This window comes from Caenorhabditis remanei, chromosome V (genome assembly GCF_010183535.1).
Source record: "Caenorhabditis remanei strain PX506 chromosome V, whole genome shotgun sequence".
In the NCBI taxonomy this organism is placed as follows: Eukaryota; Metazoa; Nematoda; class Chromadorea; order Rhabditida; family Rhabditidae; genus Caenorhabditis; species Caenorhabditis remanei.
This window is the reverse complement of record NC_071332.1, coordinates 21,408,938-21,433,456: the sequence shown is the minus strand read 5'-3', so window position 1 is coordinate 21,433,456 and position 24,519 is coordinate 21,408,938. Positions and strand designations below refer to the sequence as shown.

Genomic DNA, 24,519 nt, shown 5'->3' with positions numbered 1-24,519 from the left:
TTTTTTTATTTACCACTTTTGATATAATACTTGGAAAAAAAGAAGGGGAGATGGCTCATTAGACACGCGTTTGGGTTTCTTGATAGGTTTTTTTCCTTTTTTCCCGTTTTTTTTTGACAAAATTGGAGGATACCAAAATTTTTGACGCATTTTTCGTGTTTTTTTGTGTCAGTTACAGATGGGAATGCTTTTTAGTAATGCCAGAAAAATGAGCGATTTAGAAAAATGAGTTTGAGATCTCCGTCATTACTGATTTTCAGTCAAACTCCATCGAAATTCAAGTTTAAACTCTGAGATTCTGAGATTCCGTCACGGCTCTCCATTTAACTCTTTTGATTTTTATTTATGACATAAATATTAAACAAAACACGGGCTACATTTTTGTAGTTGATACCATTTTGATAGCTCCGCCCACTTTTGAGATATGCGCCTTTAAAGATGATAGGAGGGTGAGAAAGGGAGAAGAGAAGCGAGAGTCCTGACTGTCTGCGTCTCTTTCTTGCAGAGATATCAAAAAGTGGTCAACTACAAACTTATAGAGAATTTTACGCTGATCAGTTTTGTAGTTGACCATTTTTCGATAGCTCTGCCCACTTTTGAGATACGCGTCTTTAAAGTAATGAGGGCAGATAGCTAGATAAAGGATGAGGTGCAGTCCGCAGAGAAGCGAGAGTGTCTGTTTTCTCTGCGTCTCTCAGCTAGTAATGATTTTGACAAGTTTTGATCTATCTCCGCCCACTTTTGAGATATACTCCTTTAAAGTAGTGGTAATGCTAGAGTGAGAGTGAGGTGGAGAGCGCAGAGAAGTGAGAGTGTCTGGCTTATCTGCGTTTCTCTGATCTCACAAGAATTTTTACAAATGTGAATAATATTACGATTGAAATGGGTTTTTTAAAAACTATTTTGACACAAAAGTTATTTTATAGAAAAATTATAATCAAACACATTTCCGATCTAAAATTTTTTTTTCAATTTTTTTCGAAAATGATCTAAACCGATAATAATAATCATAAAATACAAACTCAAACTTTTCAAAATATCTGAAAAATGTTCTATGGTAATAGACGCAGAGAAATTAGACACTCTAGCTTCTCTGCGTCTCCGTACTCTCTAACCCTCTCCTCCTTCAGGCGCCTATCTATAAATGCTCATATCCCAAAAGTGGGCGGAGCTACAAAGAAGTTGCTAACTACAAAAATGATCAGCATAAAATTCTCTATTACTTTGTGGTTGACCACTTTTTGATATCTCTACAAGAAAGAGACGCAGACAGTCAGACACTCTGGTTTCTCGACTCCCTCTCTTTCTCCTCGTCTCTCAGCCACTTATTTTTAAAGGCGCATATCTCAAAAGTGGGCGGAGCTATCAAAAAGTGGTCAACTTCAAAAATGTAGCCCGTGTCTTGTTTAGTGGTCATGTTATAAATTGAAATAAAATGCATTAAATGGAAAGCCGTGACGGAATCTCAAAGTTTGAGATTGACTTTTGAAGGGTTTTGACTGTCTTTCCTAGTTTTCATGTTTAAAAAATCTTATTTTTTCTAATTTTTCAAATGTCTCGACTTCATTTCCATCCTTATTGCCTCCAGACAACCCACTTTTCATCCCGGAACCCATCTTCCTAGTCTGCCAGCCGACTTTATGACTCCCCAGCGTATTCTCTTTGGAAAAAAGTGTACCCATTTCTGTGTTGTTCATTTTCTCCACCAATGATAGTGTCGGTGTCGTAGTGTCATCCCCAACTCATTTCGCATTCATTTCATCGCAAAAAGGGGAGAAAACGAGACGGCTTAATGGGGGGAAGGGAGGTGTGTACTAAAATTGATTGAGAGTCATTGGCGGCGGAGCATAATTAGATGACTGATGAGATGCGGAGAGGTCATGTGTCTCCAGTGTCTTTGGGTCACAGAAATTGTGGTTTTTTTTTGTTGAAAGTGTACTTTGACAACGCCTTCTTGCTATCTCACATCGTCCCACCTTCCCAATTTTTATACAGTTTTGTAAATCATAACCAGGGCTACATTTTTGTAGTTGGAAGTTTTCTGATAGGTATTCACGTTCTTAAGATACAGGGCTTCAAAGTTGGGCGGCGGAGGGAGGAGACGCAGAGAAGCGCGAGTGTCTGTCTTCTCTGCGTCTCCCCCCTACACCTACTCTCTTCTCTCTTGACGCTTAACTTCAACGCAGCGTATCTCAAGATCCTGCAAAGCTATCGAAAAGTTGTCAACTAATGAAATGTAGGAAATTTTACGGTGATTATTTTTGTAGTTGAACATTTTTTGATAGCTTTGCAGGGTTTTGAGATATCAAAGTTCAAAGATAGGCGGCTCGGACAAAACAAGAGGAGACACAGAGAAACGAGACACTCTAGCTTTTTTCCTAAACTTTGACCGCCCGTATCTCAAAACCCTGCCTATCAAAAGACTTCCAACTACAAAAATGTAGCCCTAGTAATTCTCTACACAGTGAATATACCTTTAGGGTTGCTGTGTCAATACTATAACTTCCTTCAATTTCAACCATTTTTTTTCAAAATTTTCACCTTCCCAAAGCTTTAAACGCTTGTATCTCAAAATCCTGCTTTCCTATCGAAAAATTTCCAACTACATAAATGTAGCCCTGTTCATGATCTGCAAAATGAATATAATTTCTAAACTATTCCAGAATGACATCCCCAATACCAGACCCTCTCATCTTCAACTGCTCCGTCATGCTGCAACTCGCCAACTCCCATTTCCTCCAGTCGGTTCTCTACTTCAACCTATTCTGCTCTGCCGTCGCAGTCTTCTGTCTTATTCACACGTGGCTCTCAATCTGTCGCTATAAATTGATGCATTTCAATCTGAAACTCCTTATGAAGATCCATTGCGCCGCACTGCTCATCCACTGCGTCCCTCGACTCTTCCTTCATTTATTCGACCTCTACGCCTACTTTTTCGCGTCGAATTGTTATGAAATGCAGCCGGGATCTCTTCGTTGTTTCATTTTGAGATTTCCTTACATGTTTGGACTTATTTTAAGTAGCACCACCACTATTTTCCTTATGATTGAACGGGGATTCGCTACCTGTTACAGCCAGAATTATGAGCATGGCTATAAGCCGACTGGAATTGTTATAGGCTGTTGTCAGGTACCTTCTATTAGGAAAAAATCAATCAATAATAAAATAAATTTAGATTTTTTGCTCCTTGATACTTATGGCATCGGTATTCCATGAATATGACTTCAACGCCCCACATTATTATTGTTCGGTGAGAAAAACTCTTTTTTTTTTTTTAAACCATTTTTTCAGAGTATCTCTGTCAAATTCCCCCTTTGGGTTATAATCCCGGAAGTCTTAATTATTGTACTACAAATTGCTGCAAGAATTGGAAATCGATGTTTGTTGGGCCTGAATAAGGTTAGTTATGACAAGAAATTTTTTGATATTGTATATGGCAATAAAGATAAAGTCCAGGGCTACATTTTTGTAGTTTTCCGTTTTTTGATAACTCCGCCCACTTTTGAGATATACGCTTTTAAAGATGGGTGCGGAGAGACTGGGAGGATGCAGAGAAGCGAAAGTGTCTGACGGTCTACGTCTCTTTTTTTCTGATATATCAAAAAGTGGTCAACTACAAAGTTATACAGAATTTCATGCTGATCATTTTTGTAGTTCACATTTGTTTGATTGCTCCGCCCACTTTTGAGATATGCGTCTTTAAAGTAATGCGGGCAGATAGCTGGATAAAGGATGAGATGGAGGGCGCAGAGAAGCGAGAGTGTCTGGTTTCTCGGCGTCTCTCAGCTTGAAAACAATTTTTGAACGAATTCAAATGACTTGTAATGTAGTTTTGATACAGTTTCAGCATTTTAAAAAGGTATTACCGAAAATAATTTCAAAAAAACTTTGTTTTTGGAAAATTTTTTCGCTTTTTTCCCCAAAAATTAACTATTTCGTGCTGATTTCAGTAATTTTCAGACATAATTAATCCATTTTTTTCTACAAAAGTTGACCTTCTAGCTTCTCTGCGCGCTCTCTCTCTTACGATCTCTTTTTCTAGGCGCCTATTATTAAAGGCGTATATCTGAAAAGTGGGCGGAGCAACCAAAATATGGTCAACTGCAAAAATGTAGCCCGTGTCTTGTTTAATATATATATTAAACTTTGATACTCTGAAATTTATTGTTGATTGAGGATCATCGTTTTGAAAAGCTCCAATTTTCAAGACTTTCCAAAATTTTTCAATTTTTTAAAGGCGCATACCTCAAAAGTGGGCGGAGCTATCTGAAAACCGTCAACTACATAAATAAAGATTTAATCTTGCTCTATACAAATATATAAAAGTATATAGTGTACGATTACCCATTTCAATTTTTTCAGCGAATCCGTGAGCGTTCGGTCACCGCGACCCTCTCCAACCGGTACCAGCTGGAAGCCAACATGCGGAACATCCGTCTCCTCCAATCTTTTACCCTATGCGACCTATTCTTCGTCTTTACCTGCTTCACCCTTTCCGCACCCGTTCATTATTACAGTTCAGAGATGGAGAGGGCCACTTATCATGGGCTGGTGGAAGGTAAGGGGGGTTTCAGGGATTTTTCAGTAGGAGATTTGTGAAAAAATCATCTAAAACGGCCTAAAATAACCAAAAACTTGCCAAAAAAGTGCTTAAAATTGCCTAAAATCGCAAAAAAATCGCCTAAAGTATTCAAAACCGCCTAAAATTGCTTAAAATCGCTTAAAATCGTTTAAAATCGCTTAAAATGTCACTAAAAATTCCAAAACAACTTTTTTTTTGAAATTTTTTTTGGAAATAACACTTAAAAATGCTCAAGCTGTAACAAAAATAAACTAACAATAGTTCTAATCTGTTCAAAAACTGTCAAAACTATTACTACCTGAGCGACGCAGAGAAAACAGACACTCTCGCTTCTCTGCACCCTTCCTCTTTCTCTCTCTCGCCGTTTCCTAGGCGCCTGTCTTAAAAGACGCATATCTCAAAAGTGAAAAGAGATATCAAAAAATGGTCAACTACAAAAATGATCAGCGTAAAATTTTCTATAAGTTTGTAGTTGACCACCACATTTTGATATCTCTGCAAGAAAACGACGCAGACAGTCAGACACTACCGCTTCTCTACTCCCTCTCTGTCTCTCATCCATCCATCTTTAAAGACGCATATCTCAAAAGTGTGCGATGCTATCAAAAAATGGTCAACTGCAAAAATGTAGCCCTACTTTTATTCTATAAAACCGACTTAATTTCAAAATAATTAATCTGGTTCCTGCTTCAAAACATTACAATCTGAAAAATAATTCCAGTCGTCAACTTCGTCCCACTCTACTCCGTGGTAATGCCGCTCTACCTCTGGGTATTCCGCAAAAAGGTTGGTCTAATTATCGATTTGTTTTCTTATAAAACATTTGATCTACACTTCAGCACCGCGACATCGTGACCAACACCCTGCAGGCGTCTCTCACCACCTCATCCGACCACTATTTCAACGTGTTGAATCAACAATTGAGTGTACGCGAAGAGGGAGAAAAGAAACGGATACGAAACAAATTGAGAAAAAAGTGATGATAAGGAATTACGTGACTTTCAATTGGAAATAAAATTATTTAATTTATTTTTTATTTTTCGAACAAAATTTTTTTTCAAGTTTTTTTTTCAAAGCATGCCCACCAAGATAGCTGTAATCGGGGAAGGTGTTATCGGATGTTCTACAGCTCTTCAGCTATCCCTTGCACTCCCCGACGCTCAGATTACTGTACTTTTCGACCGCCCGTTTGGGGAGACGTGTAGTGCCGGCCCAGCCGGGTTGTTCCGTATCGATGATGAAGCTAATCGGTGAGTGTTCTTTCAGAGGGTGACATAGCCTCTGAAAATAAAAAAAAACGTTGAAAATAACATGAATCAATAGATCTAATTACGGGCTACATTTTTGTAGTTAGAAATTTTTTCGTAGCCCCGCCCATTTTTGAGATATGCGCCATTAAAGATGCTAGGAGGGAGAGAGAGGGAGTAGAGAAGCCAGAGTGTCTGACTGTCTGCGTCTCTTTCTTGCAGAGATATCAAAAAATGGTCAACTGCAAAGTTATAGAGGATTTTATGCTGATCATTTTTTTAATAAACATTTTTTTTTGTAGCTCCGCCCACTTTTGGGATATGCGTCTTTAAAGTTTGTTAACTTGAAAAGAGAGGGAGAGTAGACGCAGAGAAGCAGATTGCTGGTCAGAAACAACAAAAAAAAGTTGAATTCAATTGATAATAAAAAGAATTGACAAAATTTAATTTGAATTAATTGAAATTTGTTCAATTTAGTTAGAAAAGTAATAAAAAAATGAAACATTTAATAAAAAATAAGCGAATTTTGCCGATTATTGGATTTAGGGGTTCAAAAAAGAAATTGAGCAATTTTATAGGGAAACAATTTGATTTAAAAAATAATATCTAAACTTCCAATAATATAATAATAAAATCTACAAAAACCTTCTTAAAATATCAAAAATTTATTGAATTCGATCAAAAATAGGTATGAATCTGTAAAAAAAAATGTTGAAAATTGAAGAAGAGAGCGTCAAGACTACTTTTTATTTTAAAATTTCAATGTTTTCAGAGTATATTAAACAAAAAACGAGCTACATTTTTGTAGTTGACAACTTTTTGATAACGTTTCCCATTTTCGAGATATGCGCCTTTAAAGTCAGGCACCTCTAGAAGCAGGAGAGTAGGAGGGCCCAGAGAAGCGAGACTGTCTGACTGTCTGCTTCTCTTTCGTGCAGAGATATCAAAAAGTAGCCAACTACAAAGTTATAGAAAATTTCACGTTGATCATTTTAGTAGTTGACCACTTTTTGATAGCTCCGCCCATTTTTGAGATATGCGCCTTTAAAGATTCCTAGAGGTTTAGATGGCTAGAAACAAGAGCGAATATCTCCAAACTGGGCGGAGCTATCCAAAAACTTCCAACTAACAAAATGTAGCTTATATCCATTTCCAGCGCTTACGGCAAATCCACCTTCGCCTGGTTCGCCCATCTCCACCGTACCGAGAAAGGAGACGCGACGGGTGTGAAGCTCCTCTCCGGCCACATTCAATCAGACTCCCGGGAGCGTTTGGAGCAACAACAGAGGGCTTACGGAGATATTGTCTATAATTTCAGATTTTTGAATGATAGGGAGATTAATGACTTGTTCCCGAATCCGGCGCGGTGAGTTTTTGAAAAAAAAATTTTTTCGATTTTCAGAAATTTTTTTTAAAATTTCAGCCACTGCATCCACTACACCGCTTTTGCCTCAGAAGGCAACAAGTACGTACCCTACCTAAAATCTCGTTGTCTTTCCAATGGCGTCCAGTTCAAAGAGCAAAAAGTGAGCCCGGGGCTCGCGGAGCTCGCCGACTCCGGTTATGACGTCATAGTCAACTGTGGGGGCCTGAATGGTGGGGTCTTGGCTGGGGATGATGATACAGTATACCCGATAAGGGGCGTGGTTTTGGATGTGGACGCTCACTGGCACAAACACTTTAATTATAAGGACTTTATCACGTTTACCATTCCAAAGTGGGTGATTTTTTGAAAAAATAAAAAAAAAATTTTGGAATTTTAAAAATTTAGAGAAAATAGTGTGGTAATTGGCTCCGTTAAACAGGAAAATAGATTTGATCTACAAATTACGGATATCGATCGAAAAGACATTTTGGAGAGATATGTGGCATTGCATCCGGCGATGAGGGTGAGAAAAAGGGCGGGACTTTTTTTCAAAATTTTTTTTTGCAGGATCCAAAAATCATTGGCGAGTGGTCTGGACTGCGCCCCGGACGAAAATCGATTCGAATCGAGAAACAGATCAAAAAATCGGAAAAAACTGGCAAGGAGTATACGGTATGGAATTTTAGGATCGGGGTACTGTAGTTGGATCCAAGGTTCCGGGATCCAGGATATAGGATCGAGGGTACTGTAGCTTTAAAGAATCAGAGAAAAGGAAAGGAGGCGGGTAAGGATACTGTAATAAGATTGGAGTTACTGTAGCCTATCCTATGATCGGGGTTACTGTAGTTAGATTCTGGATCCTAAGATCGGGTCGGAGATCCTGGATCCTGGGATCCTAGGATCCCGGATCCGGTTACTGTAGCTTCATAGGATCAGATAGATAGAGGTGGGGTAAGGATACTGTAGTAAGATTGGGGTTAGTGTAGCTCTCCAAGGATCGGTGTGTAGGATCCGGGCTACTGTAGTTGGATCCTAGAATTCTAGGATCAGGTCGGAGATCCTGAATCCTGGATGTAGGATCGAGGGTACTGTAGCTTTAAAATATCGATTGGGAAGAAGGTTGGGGGTTACTGTAGTAAGATTAGCGTTACTGTAGGTCACTTAGGATCGGCGTCTAGGATCGGGTTACTGTAGTTGGATCCAGGATCCGGAAAAAATAAATGTTTTCCAGGTAATCTATCACTACGGACACGGCGGAAACGGCTTCACACTAGGCTGGGGGACCGCCGAGGAGGCCGTGAAGCTGGTGAAGCAGGCGATTCTGGATAGAAGAAGCAAATTGTAGATTTATAAGAACAATTTTTTTTTCTCGGAAAATTTTTTTGACTCAATAAATACATATACAATTTCTGTCTGGAAAAGGAGAAATATAAAAAACGACACAACTGAAAACTGAAAACAGGTGATTATATTTGTGTCCCCCCCTCCCCGACCAAAAAAATTTTTTTGAGTCATTTCAAAAAAAAATCTTTTATTTTTTCACTATGAATATTTTCTCAGTGAAACTTGCGACCAAGGAAGAAGTTTTGGATAGATCACGTAAGCGCGCCAACGTCACGCCAGCAATTATTGATTTTTTTTTAATTCAGAAGACACTGGAGACGTGAACATCATCTGGGTGTTTACATTCAACTCAAATCGGGATTCTACACTTTTCGAATTTTTTTTCGTCACCTTTTTATTATTGGTCTCTTTAATTATCACAATTATCGGGGTGTTTTGTATAAGTAGGTCGAAGTGAGTAGGCGTGAAGCCACGCCCCTTTTTTGCAATTTTGCCGCACACTTCGTTTTATTGTAGCTCGCCTCATCGAAACAACCGATTCATTGTGACCGCAGGTGTCTTATCGTGGTTGGAGTTATTGATTAGTAGATCACTGGTTTTTGGATTTCAGTTTTCCCGGGAAAACGAAAATTCCGAAAATTCGTCACAAATGCTGTTTTGGGCGGCACTTTTCAGATATCATTATATGTTTTTTGGTGTTCACTCATTGTTGTGTGTCACGGCGGAACGAGGGATGGCTACGGTGTTCTTGAGGTAATTAATTTTTAGTTTTCGGAAAAAAAAGCGGTTATTTGACGGAAAGCTGAAAATCTGAAAATTCGATTATTTAAATAAATTGGGTTAACCTTTGAGATCCCGTCTCCGCGCTCAATTTTAAGCCAACATTCTAGTTTTTGGTATGTATACTAAACAAGACATGGGCTACATTTTTGTAGTTGACAACTGTTTGTTAGCTCCGCCCACTTTTGAGATATGCGCCTTTAAAAATGAGTGGCTGAGAGACGAGGAGAAAGAGAGGGAGTAGAGAAACGAGAGTGTCTCACTGCCTGCGTCTCTTTCTTGCAGCGATATCAAAAAGTGGTCAATTTCAAAGTTGTAGAGAATTTTACGCTGATCATTTTTGTTGTTGATATCTTTTTTGTAGCCCCGCCCACTTTTGAGATATACGCCTTTAAAGATTGCTGTGAAGGAAGAGTGGTACTAATTCCTGGTTCATTACCCCAAGGGAGGCGTCTTAGGAAAAAGTTTTCAATTATTAAATAAAAATTAGTGACATATGTATGTGACATACTTGGTTATAAAATAATTACATATAAAACAGCTGAAAACAGGTTTTTCTCGAAAATTAAAAAATATTGGAATGTTTTTTTCAAAATTTTTTTCAAACCTTCAAAAACACCTATTTTAGTCTTTTTTTTTGTATAAGGTCATAGTTCTAACTGTAATTTTGCCGATTTTCGCTCAACAATGTAAAAAATTCACTGAAATAAAAAAGGGAAAAATTATTGTTTGCATTTTTAGTCAAAATCAACAAATTTCATCATTAAATAACTACATCCGCTATGACTTTATTATGTTAATCATCAATTATAAAGACTAAACAAAACAAGGATTACATTTTTGTAGTTGACCACTTTTTAATAGGACAGTTCCCTGAAAAGATTGGGTGCACATGACCTTCCAACCTTCTCGCTTCTAGAGCTGCATGACTTTAAAGGCGCATATCTTAATAGTGGGTGGAGCTATCAAAAAGTTTTCAATTACAAAAATGATCACCGTAAAGTTCTCTATAACTTTGTCGTTGACCACTTTTTGATATCTCAAGAAAGAGACGCAGACAGTTAGCCAGTCTCGCTTCTCTACTCCCTCTCTCACACCCAGCCTCACTTCCACCCATCTTTAAAGGCGCATATCTCAAAAGTGGGCGGAGCTATGAAAAAGTGGTCAATTACAAAAATGTAGACCATGTCTTGATTAGTATGTGTGCAAAGTATTGGAACGCTGTGGTAAAATCGTGTACCATGACGAGATCTCAAATTTTAAAAAATTCAAAAATTTCAATGTTTTTATTTTTTGTAATAACGATGCCAGCCTAACTCCCAAATCACTAATTTTTTGATATTATTATTATTATCTATATATCTATATACACAGATAATTACCAGACACTTTGTAATTAATAACTAATTACAGAGACTACGAAAACAAGCCCCGCCTCTGGATCGCCGTCACTCTCATCACCGCCAATTTTCTCATCTCCCTAACCTACGCCTTTCTCGCAGTCTTTCAACTAATTATGATGAAATTCGTGTTTACAGTATGCCTAGTGGTTACAGTATCCTCCATGGTAATTCTAGAGATAATTTATTTTTTAAATCGAAAACGACTGGCCGCTCTGGTCCGTCATGACAGCAATATAGTGTTCTACACTCTAAGTACTAAATATCAGTTACAAGAGAACGTGCAGAGTTGTAAAGTAGGTCAAAATTAATTAATTAACTTTTAATTGAGCTTATCTTAGCTTATCCGGCCCGCGCTCATCGCTGTTGGAGCCTTCATCATTTTTATGATTTTGACAGAGTGCCTACCGATTATTTTGGATTTTCCCGATGATGTCGAGCATTGGTGTAATCTGATTTTTGATACAATGGTTTATACGTGAGTTTTGCTTCTGGTTTTCAAGATTTCCAGTTCAAAGAATTAGGCTCCGCCCACTTTAGGCTCCCCACGGTTTTGACTCATTGCTGAGTAAGGTCTGGTTGCCTCTGGTGAACAAAGAAAGTGGGCGGAGTCTATTTTTTGTGAAAATGAGACATTTGTAATGATAATAATGAGACATTTGTGATGATAAATAACACTAAGTTTATGATTTTAATTTAAAATTAGGTTTTTGGAAAAAAATTAATTGAAAAAATTTTTTCGTAGAAATTTTTTAAATTCCAATGTTTGAAGATATGTGATAGTGATATGAATTGTATCAGCGTTTTGATATTTGTACCTTTATGTAGATGAAAACCAGTGCTACATTTTGGTAGTTGACCACTTTTTGATAGCTCCGCCCACTTTTGAGATATGCGTCTTTAGGTGGCTGAGAGACGAGGACTGAGAGAGGGAGTAGAGAAGCGCGAGTGTCTGACTGTCTGCGTCTCCTTCTTGCAGAGATATCAAAAAGTGGTCAACTACAAAAATGTGGAAAATGTAACGTTAATCATTTTTGTAGTTGACCATTTTTTGTTAGCTCCGCCCACTTTTGAGATATGCGGCTTCAAAGTTCGGCGGTGGGGTGACTGAAGGCACAACTGGGAGGAGACGCAGAGAAGCGCGAGTGTCTGATTTCTCTGCGTCTCTCATTTTGACGGTTTCAAGTACTTTTCTGTGTCATTTTATCTTTTATTTATCAATTTTCGCAAAGGAGACGCAGAGAACTCAGACACTCGCGCTTCTCTGCGTCTCCCCTCTCTCTCCTGTTGAAGCCGCCCATCTTTGAAACCTTGTATCTCAAAATCCTGCAACGCTATCAAAATTTTTTTAACAACAAAAATAATCACCGAAAACTTTTCTACATTTTATTAGTTGACACTTTTTTGATATCTCTGCAGGTTATTGAGATACGACGCGTTGAATATTAGCGCCAAGAAGGCGGAGAGAAGGGGAGGGGAGAGACGCAGAGAAGACAGACACTCGCGCTTCTCTGCGTCTTCCCTTAGCTTCAAACGCTTGTATCTCCTAACCCTGCACTTCTATCAAAAAACTTCCAACTACAAAAATGTAGCCCTGGTTTTGATCTACACGACCATTCTAAATTTAGAAAATTTCCGACAAGGACGGGATCTCAAAAAAACTTTTCAGAAACTCCCTGGTAGTCGTGCCCACCCTCTTCCTTCTTATGGATAGCTATCGGAAAGTGTTTATGCATTACTATCGGCAAATCAAGGAGTCAATTCATCCACCAACTCAGAATGCACATCGAAAACGATCGATATTTGTATTTTCGAAGAGAACCGCGAACGAAGGGGACGTCTATTTCGAGATGTTCAATAAAAGTGTCAGCCCTCAGATAATATCCAGGGAAACTACGTTTACATTGAAATAAATAATTGTTATTGAACTTTGTGCTTTAGACCATTGGGAACAAAGAATATCAGGAAATGACTAACCGTTCCGCATGACTAAACGGTCTTGGACCGAATCACATAGACGCGTCACCTCATTTCGTATCTCACTTCTTATTATTCACTTGGTATACTACAAGTCTCGTCTTAAATAGTGACAACGAAAAATTCCCAAAAATACAATTTCTTGTTTAAAAAGCAGAGAAAAATCCATCAAACCACCAAAAAATGAACAAGATTATCTAGTATGGCACTATTCAAGCGATTCCTGCGTATAATTGCAGGTAAGATTTTTTGAGGTAAAATTTTTATATGAGTGTTTAGATCATAACCAGGGCTACATTTTTGTAGTTGGAAGTTTTTTGATAGATATGCAGGATTAGGAGATACAAGCGTTTAAAGCTAGGGGAGACGCAGAGAAGCGCGAGTGTCTGCCTTCTCTGCGTCTCCCCTCTTTCCTTCTTGGCTCTAGTCTTCAACGGGTCGTATCTCAATAACCTATAGAGCTATCAAAAAGTTGTCAACTGAAAAAATATAGGAAATTTAACGGTGATTATTTTTGTAGTAAAAAGTGTTTTAATAGCTCTACCCACTTTGGAGATATGCGGCTTTAAAGTTTGGCGGTCTGGTGACTAAAGAGGAGACGCAGAGAAGCGCGAGTGTCTGGTTTCTCTGCGTCTCGTTTTTTCGAGGGGAAAAAAGTGGTCTTTAAATTGGTCAGACTTCATCAGTAGACTATAACTATTCGAAAAAAAAAATGAAATTTCATAGTAAAAATCATTGAATGAATTTTTTTGGATGAAATTTTATACATCGCATTTACTACATTTTAGTACAAATTATCACATTTTTATCTAAAATTTCTTTAATTATAACAGAAATTCTTAATTATAAAAGAAATGCCAGTGTTTTTCTGCAAAAACTCGGTAGTTTTACTCAAAATTGACTTAAAAAATATCAAAAAATTCCAAAAAATATATTTTTATTTTTGTCAACTTCCAAGCATTATCACAGACTACTTTTTGAAAAAAAATTGATTACATTTTATGTTTTTTATTAGATCAAATTCAGGGCTACATTTTTGTAGTTAAAAGTTTAGCGATAGCTCCGCCCATTTTTAAGATACCAGGTGCCGAATAAAGAGAGAGAAAGAGAGGCACCCACCGCACTTTGAAGGCGCATATCTCAAAAGTGGGCGGATCTATCAAAAAGTGGTCAACTACAAAAATGTAGCCCTTGCTTTGTTTAGTATACACAAAAATTTTCTTTGTTTCAGAGCCCACACCCCACCCAACTGGTACGAAAAAGATGGCGTCCCCCGCCCAATCCTCGGTCTCACTGAAGCATCCCTTGGCGTTATTTTAGTACTGATATACCTGCCAATGATCTCTGTGATGCTGGAAAAAGAGCAATTCAGCATGTCATGCTTCAAAATAATGAGTCTTCTGGCGATAGTCGACGTCTTCTCCATCCTCATCAACTGCATTATCACCGGGTGGCTCGCCTACCAAGGCGCCGTCTACTGTACCCACCCGAATTTGATCTACATCTCTGGAATGGCTGGAATGGGACTTTGGTGCTGTTCCTGTGTCATTGCAGTGACTCTGGTGACAAATCGGTTGTTGGATTTGATATTTCCTAGGATTGGAGCCATGATTTTTGATGGGAACAAGACATTTTTGGTGTTGGTGGTGTCAGTGCTCTATGGGTTGTACTTTGCAATTTTTAATACGCCCATTTTATTTACCTCCAAGTTTCATGCCTGGTTTTTTGATCCGATGATATTTGAGGATATGGAGAAGGAAGTATGTCAGAATGCTTGAAATCGCTGAAAATTAAAATTTAAAAAATGTATTTGAAAATTTACCAAATTTGAGATTGCGTGCTGACTCCATATTTTGTTCAATTTTCAAAAAATTTAGATTTCTAAATAAATCCTGTCGAGAACTACATTTTTTTTAGTTAAAAGGTTTTTTAATTGCTCCGCCCACTTTTGAGATGCAACGCGTTGGATATTAGCGCCACAAGTACCCAACTTTGACCGCCAATATCTCAAAACTGTGAATCGCTAGCAAAAAACTTTCAACTACAAAAATAATCACCGTAAAATTTCCTACATTTCATTAGTTGAAAACTTTTTGATAGCTCTGCAGGTTATTGAGATACGACCCGTTGAAGATAAGCGCCAAGAAGGAAGAGAGGGGAGACGCAGAGAAGACAGACACTCGCGCTTCTCTACGTCTCTCCTAGCTTTAAACGCTTGTATCTCCTAACCCTGCACTCTTATCAAAAAACTTCCAACTACAAAAATGTAGCCCTGGTTATGATCTACACACTCATATAAAAATTTTTACCTCAAAAATCTTACCTGCAATTATACGCAGGAATCGTTTGAATAGAGCCATACTCGATAATCTTGTTCATTTTTTGGTGGTTTAATGGATTTTTCTCTGCTTTTTAAACAAGAAATTGTATTTTTTGGGAATTTTTCGTTGTCACTATTTAAGACGAGACTTGTAGTATACCAAGTGAATAATAAGAAGTGGGTAGAGCTATTAAAACACTTTTCACTACAAAAATAATCACCGTTAAATTTCCTACATTTTTCAGTTGAAAACTTTCTGATAGCTCTGCAGGTTATTGAGATACGACGTCTTAAAGATAACCGCCATGAAATAGGAGAGAGGGGGGAGAGGGAGACGCAGAGAAACGAGACACTCTCGCTTCTCTGCGCCTCCTCTCCTCCTCTTCCCGCGGCGCCACAAGTACCCAGCTTTGACCGCTTTTATCTCAAAACCCTAAACTCCTATCAAAAAATTTCCAACTACAAAAATGTAGCCCTATATTTGATCTACACAGCCGTCTAGATTTTGAAAATATCGGACAAGAACCTGAGCCGTGACGGGATCTCAAACATCTCTAATTATCAAAAAAAATTCCCTTCCAGTACGCCAACATCCCTCACATTGTCAACAACTTTTTCGTTGTTGCCGCCACTTGTTTTCTCTACGGAATCTTCTGTTGGGCACTCTGTTCAAAACTAAAACACGTGGACACTGAATCCGAGTCTCGGAATGCGGTAAGCTACAGTAATCCTTTAAAGTAACCCAAAGAACGTTTTCAGAGCTCCCAAATCTTCCTGCAATCCGCTCTGATTTGTGCGGTTAACCTAGCCGCCGCTATCATTTATGTGATAATGAATTATATCGACATCCCGTTCTGGCTAATTCTCGTGGGGACACTTATGTGGCAATTGGGGAATTCCGCACCGGTTTTGATCTACTTGAGGTTTAATAGGACAATAAGAAATGGAATTTTGAGAAAGATCGGGGTGAAGAAGGTAGGTTTCTTGAGAAAAGAGAAAAGTTTTCGAATTTTTTTTCAGACCCCACAGAAACTCGTTCGTACAACAATTATAAGCACGTCACAAGTGGCTCCTGCCTAACTTGGTCTATCTATATATGTATCCCGGTAGATAAAGACAAAGGCTACATTTTTGTAGTTGACAACTTTTTGATAGCTCCGCCCACTTTCGACATGTGCGCCTTTAAATTTATCATTTTCAAGAGCGAACGCCATTATCACAGGAACTAAGTCCAGTGTCTGTTTGCTTCCGACTAATGAGATTTTTTCTCTATTCGCTGACGAATCTGTGTTTTGGTGTTGACTTTTTCTTGTTTCTCGATAAAAGTTTCTGTTTTTTTTTCATTTCTGTTTTCGACTTATCACTTCTTTTTTGTTTCTTGGTATTTCCTTGCCTATATACAGTTAATTTTATATTTAATGTGTAGATCAGAACCAGGGATACATTTTTGTACAATTGACAATTTCTTGATAGCGATTCACGGTTTAGAGATATGAAACCTCAAAGCTTGGAGACGCAGAGGAGCTAGAGTGTCTCGTTTCTCTGCGTCTCCTCCTCCATCTCTTGTCGGAGCAACCCATCTTTAAAGCCCCATATCTCCTAACCCGGCACTCCTATCAAAAAACTTCTAACTACAAAAATGTAGCCCTGGTTTTTGTCTACCAATTCGATTTTAAAATAATTTTCAGCGGCCGTACCCCTGAAGAATGGACGAAAAAAGATGGTGTCTCCTTAGGCCTCATATCTCTAAGCCCTATCAAAAAGCTACAAACTTCAAAAATGTAGCCTTGGTTTTTATCTACACAACCAATTTAATTTCGAAATAATTTTCAGCGCCCATACCCCTGAAGAATGGGCTAAAAGAGATGGTGTCTCCCGTCCAATCCTTGGTGTCACTGAAGCCTCTTTCCTGGCTATAGCTGATATGTTATCCATAGTAGTCGACTGTATTATCACCGGGTGGCTTGCCTACCAGGGCACCGTTTTCTGTTCCTATCCAATTCTGCTTTACTTCTCCAGAATGTCCGGAACAGGACTCTGGTGTTGTACTTGTGTGACTGCTTTCATATTGATTACCAATCGGTTATTTGATCTTCTCGTTCCTCGAGCCAGAATTTTCTTTTTCGAGGGAAACCGTACTTTTCTTGTAATTCTAGCAGCGATTCTCTATTCCTTGTACTTTGTATTCTGTAATCCTCCATGCATTTTCACTTCTAAATTTCATGCCTGGTTTTTTAACCCAATGATTTTCGAGGGAAGAGACATGGATTATGAGAACGTTCCTATGTATTTCAACAACATTCTGGTGGTATTCGTCACTTGTTGTCTCTATATTCTATTCTGTTTCGTATTGGGCGCAAAACTTAAAAATGTGTCGACAGGATCCGAGTCAAGGAGCGCGGTACCTACAGCAACCTCCACAGTAACCCAATTAGCCATTTCAGAGTATCCAAATCTTCTTCCAATCCGCCATGATATGCGCCTTTAACCTAATGGCTTCTTTGATTAGTGTAATCCCAGAGGGACCCTTTTGGTTTATCCTTCTTGGCCATTTTAGCTGGCAACTTCAAACTTCTGCACCGGCTTTCGTACATATATTTGACGTTTAATAAGACAATAAGGAATGACGTTTTGAAGAATTTGGGAATTAAGGTAAATTGTTGGTAACTTAAAAAAAAAGTAAGCAGTATGTAAAAGTAGAACAAGATAAGGGTTACATTTTTGTAGTTGAGAGTCTTTTGATAGGAGCAAAAAACTTCCAACTACAAAAATGTAGCCCGTAATCTGATCTGCGTACTTGTTATAAATTTAACATTATTTTTTCCTAACATTTTTCTTACAGAAAGGCCAGAAGCTAAGTACAGTGCGGAGGATACCCTGACATTGGCAACAACCAAAACTTGTTTTTTTTTCTGCACCAGAATCTCAGGAAATAATTTCAGTCTGGCTCCCACTAATTAATTTCTTTTCTTTGTTTACTAAGCTTTTGCTGACGAATCTGTTTTTCGGCGTCCACTATTTCATTTTTTCACTATTCTTCCAGGAAAAGTCGTAATCTCTATTCTCTTATTCTAAATTTGTGCGCCATTATTTTCCATTTTTCTAGCAAAAAGAGAAAGATTTTGGCACTTTTTGCACATTGTCTACATTTATTTTAAAAATAAGAAAAAATCCATCAAAATAATGAACCAGGTTATCCGATATGGCTCTGTTCAAGCGATTCCTATTTATAATTGCAGGTGAGTTTTGGTGTTAGAGATAGTCAAAATGGCTGAAATTTTATATTTTATTAGTAGATGGAAAGACGGGCTACATTTTTGTAGTTGGATTTTTTTTGGTAGCGATTCACGGTTTTGAGATATGAAGCCTCAAAATTCGGAGAGACGCAAACTGCTCTCGTAGCCTTAGGCCTCATATCTCTAAGCCCTATCAAAAAGTTACAAACTTCAAAAATGTAGCCTTGGTTTTTATCTACACAACCAATTTAATTTCAAAATAATTTTCAGCGCCCATACCCCTGAAGAATGGACCAAAAGAGATGGTGTCTCCCGTCCAATCCTTGGTATCACAGAAGCTTCCCTTGGCATCCTTATCAATATCTGTTACATTCCAATAATCTTTGTAATGCTTGAAAAAGAGCATTTCAAGATTTCCTGCTACAAAATCATGTCTTTCCTGGCAATAATTGATATGTTATCCATAGTTGTCGACTGTATTATCACCGGATGGCTTGCATACCAGGGCGCCGTATTCTGTTCCTATCCAACACTCATCTATTTCTCTGGAATGTCTGGTACAGGACTCTGGTGTTGTACTTGTGTGACTGCTCTCATATTGATTGTCAACCGGATATTTGATCTACTCGTTCCTCGAGCCAGAATTTTCTTTTTCGAAGGAAATCGTACTTTTCTTGTAATTCTGGGAGCAATTCTCTATACCATGTACTATGTATTCTGTAATACTCCGAGTCTTTTCACTTCTAAATTCCATTCCTGGTTTTTTACCCCGATGATTTTTGAGGGAAGAGACATGGATTATGAGAATGTTCCTATGTTTTTCAACAACATTGGAGTGGTATTCGTCACATGTATCCTCTATATTCTATTCTGTTTCGTATTGGGAGCAAAACTTAAAAATGTGTCGACAGGATCCGAGTCAAGAAGCGCGGTAAGTTGACCTAACCTACAGTAACCCACTGTGGCATTTCAGAGCATCCAAATCTTCTTCCAATCTGCTATGATATGCGCCTTTAATCTAATGGCCTCCTTAATTTATATCAGTATGAACTATATCGAAGTCCCTTTCTGGCTTATCATTCTTGGACAGTTCAGCTGGCAACTTGGGAATTCTGCACCGGTTTTTATTTATATGAAGTTTAATAAGACACTTAGGAATGGTGTTTTGAAGAATTTGGGGATAAAGGTACATTTTTGTAGTTGCCAGTTTTCAGATAGCTCCTCCCACTTTTGAGATATGCACCTCTAAAGTTCAGAAACTACAGCCTCTTCCCGCTTTCTTTAAAGGCGCACATTTAAAAAGTGGGTGGAGCTATCAAAAAACTGTTAATTGCAAACATGTAGCCCGTTTTCTTATCTACAAATTTGTTATAAATTCGACACACTTAATCCTAAAAGTGTTCTTACAGAAAGGCCGGAAGATGAGTATGGCGCGGAGGGGCACACTGACAACGTCCAAAATCCATTCGACACAAGTTACGACTATTTCATAAAGCTTGTTTTTTTTATGTGATCTGTGACTTCAAAAAAAAATTAATTTTTTTTTCACATAAGCTTGTTTTGCGTCTATCGAGTGAGAAATTTTTGCAGATTTGCGTTCTTTTTTTCTTTTCTCTGCTCATGATTTGAATAATAAATGCAATTTCAAAATATGGTACTATATAATCACTTTTTAAAGACCTGTATCTCAAGACAGACACTCGAGCTTCTCTGTGTATGTCACCAGACCGCCCAATTTTGAGGCCGCAAATCTCAAAAGTGACTGGAGCTATTAAAAAGTTTTCAACTACAAAAATAATGACCGAGAAATTTCCTACATTTCATTAGTTGACAACTTTTTGATAGCTCTGCAGCTTATTGAGATACGACGCGTTGAATATTAGCGCCAAGAAGGAAGAGAGGGGAGACGCAGAGAAGGCAGACACTCGCGCTTCTTTTTCTATTTAGTAGTTTAAAAATTAAAACATCTTCTCCGACTTCAACAGTTTGCGACGCCTTCAAGGTTGCTTATTTTCTCATAAGCTGGTTGTGATGGGGAATCTCACGGGATCTCCAAAATTCCCTGTTATTGACACAAATCAATAAGAATGTGAATAAAATATCTAAGTACACAACACATTTTTATAATAAATGCACTCATTATCATATCCAGCACTCCCTCTCTCGCCAGTTCTCCTAAAATTTATTTTCCTTATTTTCTCTCCACTGCAAAAAATGAAAATTCCCCTCTTTCTCCTTCTCCTACTCTCTTTTCTTGCGTCCGGATGTGAATTCGAAGTGGAGTACGACTATGAAACCGTTTCCCCAACGGACTGCTCAAGTTGCCCACCGTTTACAAGTCTCTTCTATTCTCATTGTAAGTTCTATTCTCGAAGTTTATAATCACGTCTCGGCTTCTGTTCTTGTCCAAAATTTTCGAAATCTAGATGGTCGTGTAGATCAAAACCAGGGCTACATTTTTGTAGTTGGAAGATTTTTGATAGGAGTGCAGGGTTAGGAGATACAAGCGTTTGAAGCTAAGGAGAGACGCAGAGAAGCGAGAATGTCTCGTTTCTCTGCGTCTCCCCCACACTCTTTCTTTTTCAACGCTCCGTATCTCAAGATCCTGCAAAGCTATCAAAAAGTTGTCAACTAATAAAATGTAGGAAATTTTTCGGTGATTATTTTTGTAGTTGAAAATTTTTTGATAACGCTGCACCGTTTTGAGATATGGGGCCTTAAAGAAGGACGGCTGCGACAGGGACGCAGGTCTCTCCAAAGTTTGAAGCTTCATATCTCAAAACTCTGCACTCCTATCAAAAAACTTTAAATTACAAAAATATAGCCTGAGTTTTGATCTACATTTTTATATAACCTGTTTTCCTAATGCCATTCAAATTTGCAGACGCCAACGCCTCCAACTCTGAGACCTACTACAAGATCTCCGATTGTGTCTACAACTACACCTGCCTCACAGTCCAGCAAAAAGAAAACTATGTGATTGTAAACGCGACGGAAGATATCAAAGTGGCCACCGGTTATTTTATGGTACGTATTAGGTCAACCGCGACGCAACACGCGACGCATTCCACATTCCAGCGCGTCCATCTCACCGACAAGCCCTATCCAGAGTACGGGGACCCGATCAACGTGTTTGATGCGCTCGGCTTCCAATGTATTGACTCAAAATGGTACGCCACTAAATTCCCATATGGATTATGGCATAATGGAGCCACTAGAAATATGTCGGCTGCTGATTTGGTGGGGATTAAGCTACCAATTCAAGCGATGAGCATTCTATGCAATTGATTTTCTGAAAGTCACAATAAAGATTTCAATTTCCCAACATTCTCTTTTTTTCAGCATTTATTTTCAGCATCAAAAAACGTCATTTCAAAACCGCTTTTCGAAAAAAGTTAACGCTTATCGCAAAATTTTATCGAAAATTTACGAAATTTTAATCTATGCTCGTTTGTGCGGTTTTCCGGGTTGGGAGAGAGAGAGGCTGGGGTGTCGTGGGCGCGTTTTGAAAAGGTCTACTTGTTTTTGAGGTACATGGAAAACGAATAGTGATTCAGAATGATTAGAATCTCAAATTTTTGAAATTCTAACCATTACAGACATAAAATGTTGAATGACAAATGTGATATATATTATCAGAACGAAAAAGTTTCAGAATTTTCATTTCTACAATAGAAACATGATCAAGACAACAACAAAAATTTGAAAGATGTCACATTTTCACCCTTTTTCAGGACGAAAATTGGTTTTTCCTATGTTTCACTTTTTTTTCGAAAACTGCATGAAAGTTGCTACAATTATGGGTAAAGTCCATTTGGAGGGAAAAAAATCAAAAAATGTATGAAAATTTTCATTTTATGAAATTTTTCAATTTTTCAAAAACCAGGTCACTTTGCAATAAAAATGCATTCCATGTGAATCATTATAACCTGAAATTTTAAAAAATATGACTTCAGCTCTCCTTCAAACCACAGTAATAAGCCAACTGGAGGCAATGCTGCCAGTTTCGAATTCTTTGAAAAATCAGGAGCTCCTCTTATCATCTCCCTGTCAAACCGTTTTCGAAACCGTGCTCTCTTCACGTCCCGGTTCTTTGTTTCGTGTCGGGGGAGAAGAGTGTGTCGTTTGCATCACCTTATCTTCGAGGTTTCGCAATCTTTTCATTTTTCATTCAAAATATTTCTGGAAATTGATAACTCGGTGAAAAATACAGACAAGGGGTAAATAATGCCAGGGTCAATCGTCAATCTCAAACCACGGAGAGCACACAAAAGAAATTTTGGTCGCTGGAAAAGAGAAGAAAAAGAGAAGAAAAAGAGAAAAAAGAGAAGAGAAAAGAGTCTATCTGATAACGAAAACGAAACTCGGTGTGGTTTGTAACAGTTGGTACACGGAAAAATGCGGAGTTTATGCTCGGAGAACAAGGAAAGTTGTAAAATTTCAATGTAGTTCATATAAGAGGAAGAATTTGGGAGTAGAGGAAAGATAACAGAGGTTTTTTTGGGTTTTTGTCATTTATTTAGTTTGTTACAGTCTTAGAACCCAGGACGTTTTAGAAAAGTTTCAAAAGTTGAGCCCGGGAGCCTTTTTCCAAACTTTTTATCCCGAAAATGGGTAAATTATGTTATCAACTGTTATTTTACTGTAGAATCGCCTTTTCGGCACAGTTTTTTAACATTTGAACTCATTTTTGTCATTTTTGCCATTTTTTCAATAGAAGTTGCAAAAAAAGTGAATTTCTTGCCTTCTAACCCGGATTTTCAGCCACAAATCCAATTTTCCGGTAAGAAATTTGCATTTCCAGTGAAAACTAATGAAAAACCCCAAAAATAGCAATCACAACTGTTTCTTTCTGTTTTTAAATTCTTTAAATATGCTAGTATCTTTGTTCACTTTGAAAATGCGTCTAAGGTGCGCCAGTATTCAAGAAGGTCAAAAACTTCAGAATAAAGAAACGCGCCAAAAGCACGCCAGTTGACAAGAATCCCATCAGAATCTCAGATTCCTTCAAAAAACGCGCCAAAGTCACCCCAGACTACTTCTAGCTCTCCTAGTTCACGATTCCTTTGATTCGAATAACGCGCCAACGACACCCCAGTCTCTTAATAAAACAGAACTTGTGTTTTGAACCACTTAACTCACATTTTTTTCTTTTTCTTCTTTTTTTTTCTGCTCAGCCCATCTCATTAGCCTGCCGGCTCCTCTTTTCTGCTCTTCTAGAATTGAAGAAGAAAAAGAAGAGAAATCCTTGAAAAAGAAGAGAAGACATCAAAAAACGGAGTTTATGCTCCCCGAGACGCGTGCTCTATGCTCCTATAAAAATGGAATGTAGGGGGGGAGGGTCACTCTCCATCTGAAATATGATATCTAGGAAAAATAGGTTTCGCAATTTCCCCTTTGTACGTATTTTGGTGGGTTTTGCATCATTAATTGATATCATTATTCGTTTCTCTAGTAGTGGTAGTATTTAGTATATAAGCTAGGTTCCAGGTTATCAGTACGCAGTCTAGTTTTGCCTGAAACCGTGCCGGATCTCAGTGGACTTATAGGACGTGACTAATATCATTGGAAAACTGGGAAAACGCTGATTCCAAATATATAGCTTGCTTTTCCCCTCGAGGTCTGGTGTTCGAGAAAAATGAGGTCAAATTTTACCTAACATTACATTACCTGAGCTTGTAAGGTAGAGAAACTTTAACCTTGGTTTTCTCGTATACCAGGCATCAAGGGGCAAAACTGAATATGTATTTGGAATCAGCGTTTTCCCAGCTTTTCAATGATATAGCTCTTGTCCTATTATTCTACGGTCATTACCATACCTCTTTACCATTACCTACCTTCCAATGGTAATGACTTGTCAGCGGTCCAAACTTTGACCTCGTTTTTTCTCGAATACCAGGCCTCGAGGGCAAAATCTGGTCATATATTTGGAATCAGCGTTTTCCCAGCTTTCAAATGATACAGGTCACCTTCTGGAAAAAAGGCGTCAAAGGCGCGCCAGACTGCATCCGTTTACTTAGCTTGGATTCTCACAGCTATAACAATGCCAATGCCAAAGTTCTGAAGACTGACAGAGTGAGATTTTTGATAAAACGCGTCTAAGTCACCCCAGACTACTACGACTCATTACCATTACCTTAGGCTAAAACCGTGCCCCTGCTCCCAGATCTTTGATTTTTTGATTCCGTGCTCTCCACAACTTTGGTCCAAAATGTGTACGTTGGTTTGGTTTTCCCTCCCTTATTTTCTATTTACTTCCCCTCCCAT

The 24,519-nt window shown here is 38.2% G+C and overlaps 4 protein-coding genes across 4 annotated transcripts; all 4 read left to right on the top strand.

Annotated features, from left to right (window-relative positions):
• Window positions 1–2,664: 2,664 nt before the first annotated feature.
• Window positions 2,665–5,562, top strand: GCK72_021827 (uncharacterized protein; the record flags this gene model as incomplete). The annotated part of the gene is made up of 5 exons (XM_053734517.1): window positions 2,665–3,129; window positions 3,176–3,250; window positions 4,363–4,558; window positions 5,304–5,368; window positions 5,422–5,562. 5 exons carry the CDS (start codon window positions 2,665–2,667, stop codon window positions 5,560–5,562), a joined length of 942 nt encoding a protein of 313 aa, XP_053583430.1.
• A 97-nt stretch (window positions 5,563–5,659) lies between these two features.
• On the top strand, window positions 5,660–8,540 carry GCK72_021826 (uncharacterized protein; the record flags this gene model as incomplete). Its single annotated transcript, XM_003091581.2, has 6 exons — window positions 5,660–5,832; window positions 6,986–7,195; window positions 7,253–7,546; window positions 7,601–7,718; window positions 7,763–7,867; window positions 8,427–8,540. The coding sequence occupies 6 exons, from the start codon at window positions 5,660–5,662 to the stop codon at window positions 8,538–8,540; spliced, it is 1,014 nt and encodes a 337-aa protein (XP_003091629.2).
• Window positions 8,541–11,105: 2,565 nt separating this feature from the next.
• Window positions 11,106–19,192, top strand: GCK72_021825 (uncharacterized protein; the record flags this gene model as incomplete). Its single annotated transcript, XM_053734516.1, has 6 exons — window positions 11,106–11,197; window positions 13,928–14,456; window positions 15,599–15,730; window positions 15,776–15,939; window positions 16,850–17,098; window positions 18,523–19,192. The coding sequence occupies 6 exons, from the start codon at window positions 11,106–11,108 to the stop codon at window positions 19,190–19,192; spliced, it is 1,836 nt and encodes a 611-aa protein (XP_053583429.1).
• A 1,274-nt stretch (window positions 19,193–20,466) lies between these two features.
• GCK72_021824 (uncharacterized protein) lies at window positions 20,467–21,540 on the top strand (the record flags this gene model as incomplete). Its single annotated transcript, XM_003091567.2, has 3 exons — window positions 20,467–20,608; window positions 21,137–21,279; window positions 21,331–21,540. The coding sequence occupies 3 exons, from the start codon at window positions 20,467–20,469 to the stop codon at window positions 21,538–21,540; spliced, it is 495 nt and encodes a 164-aa protein (XP_003091615.2).
• Between the last annotated feature and the right edge of the window lie 2,979 nt (window positions 21,541–24,519).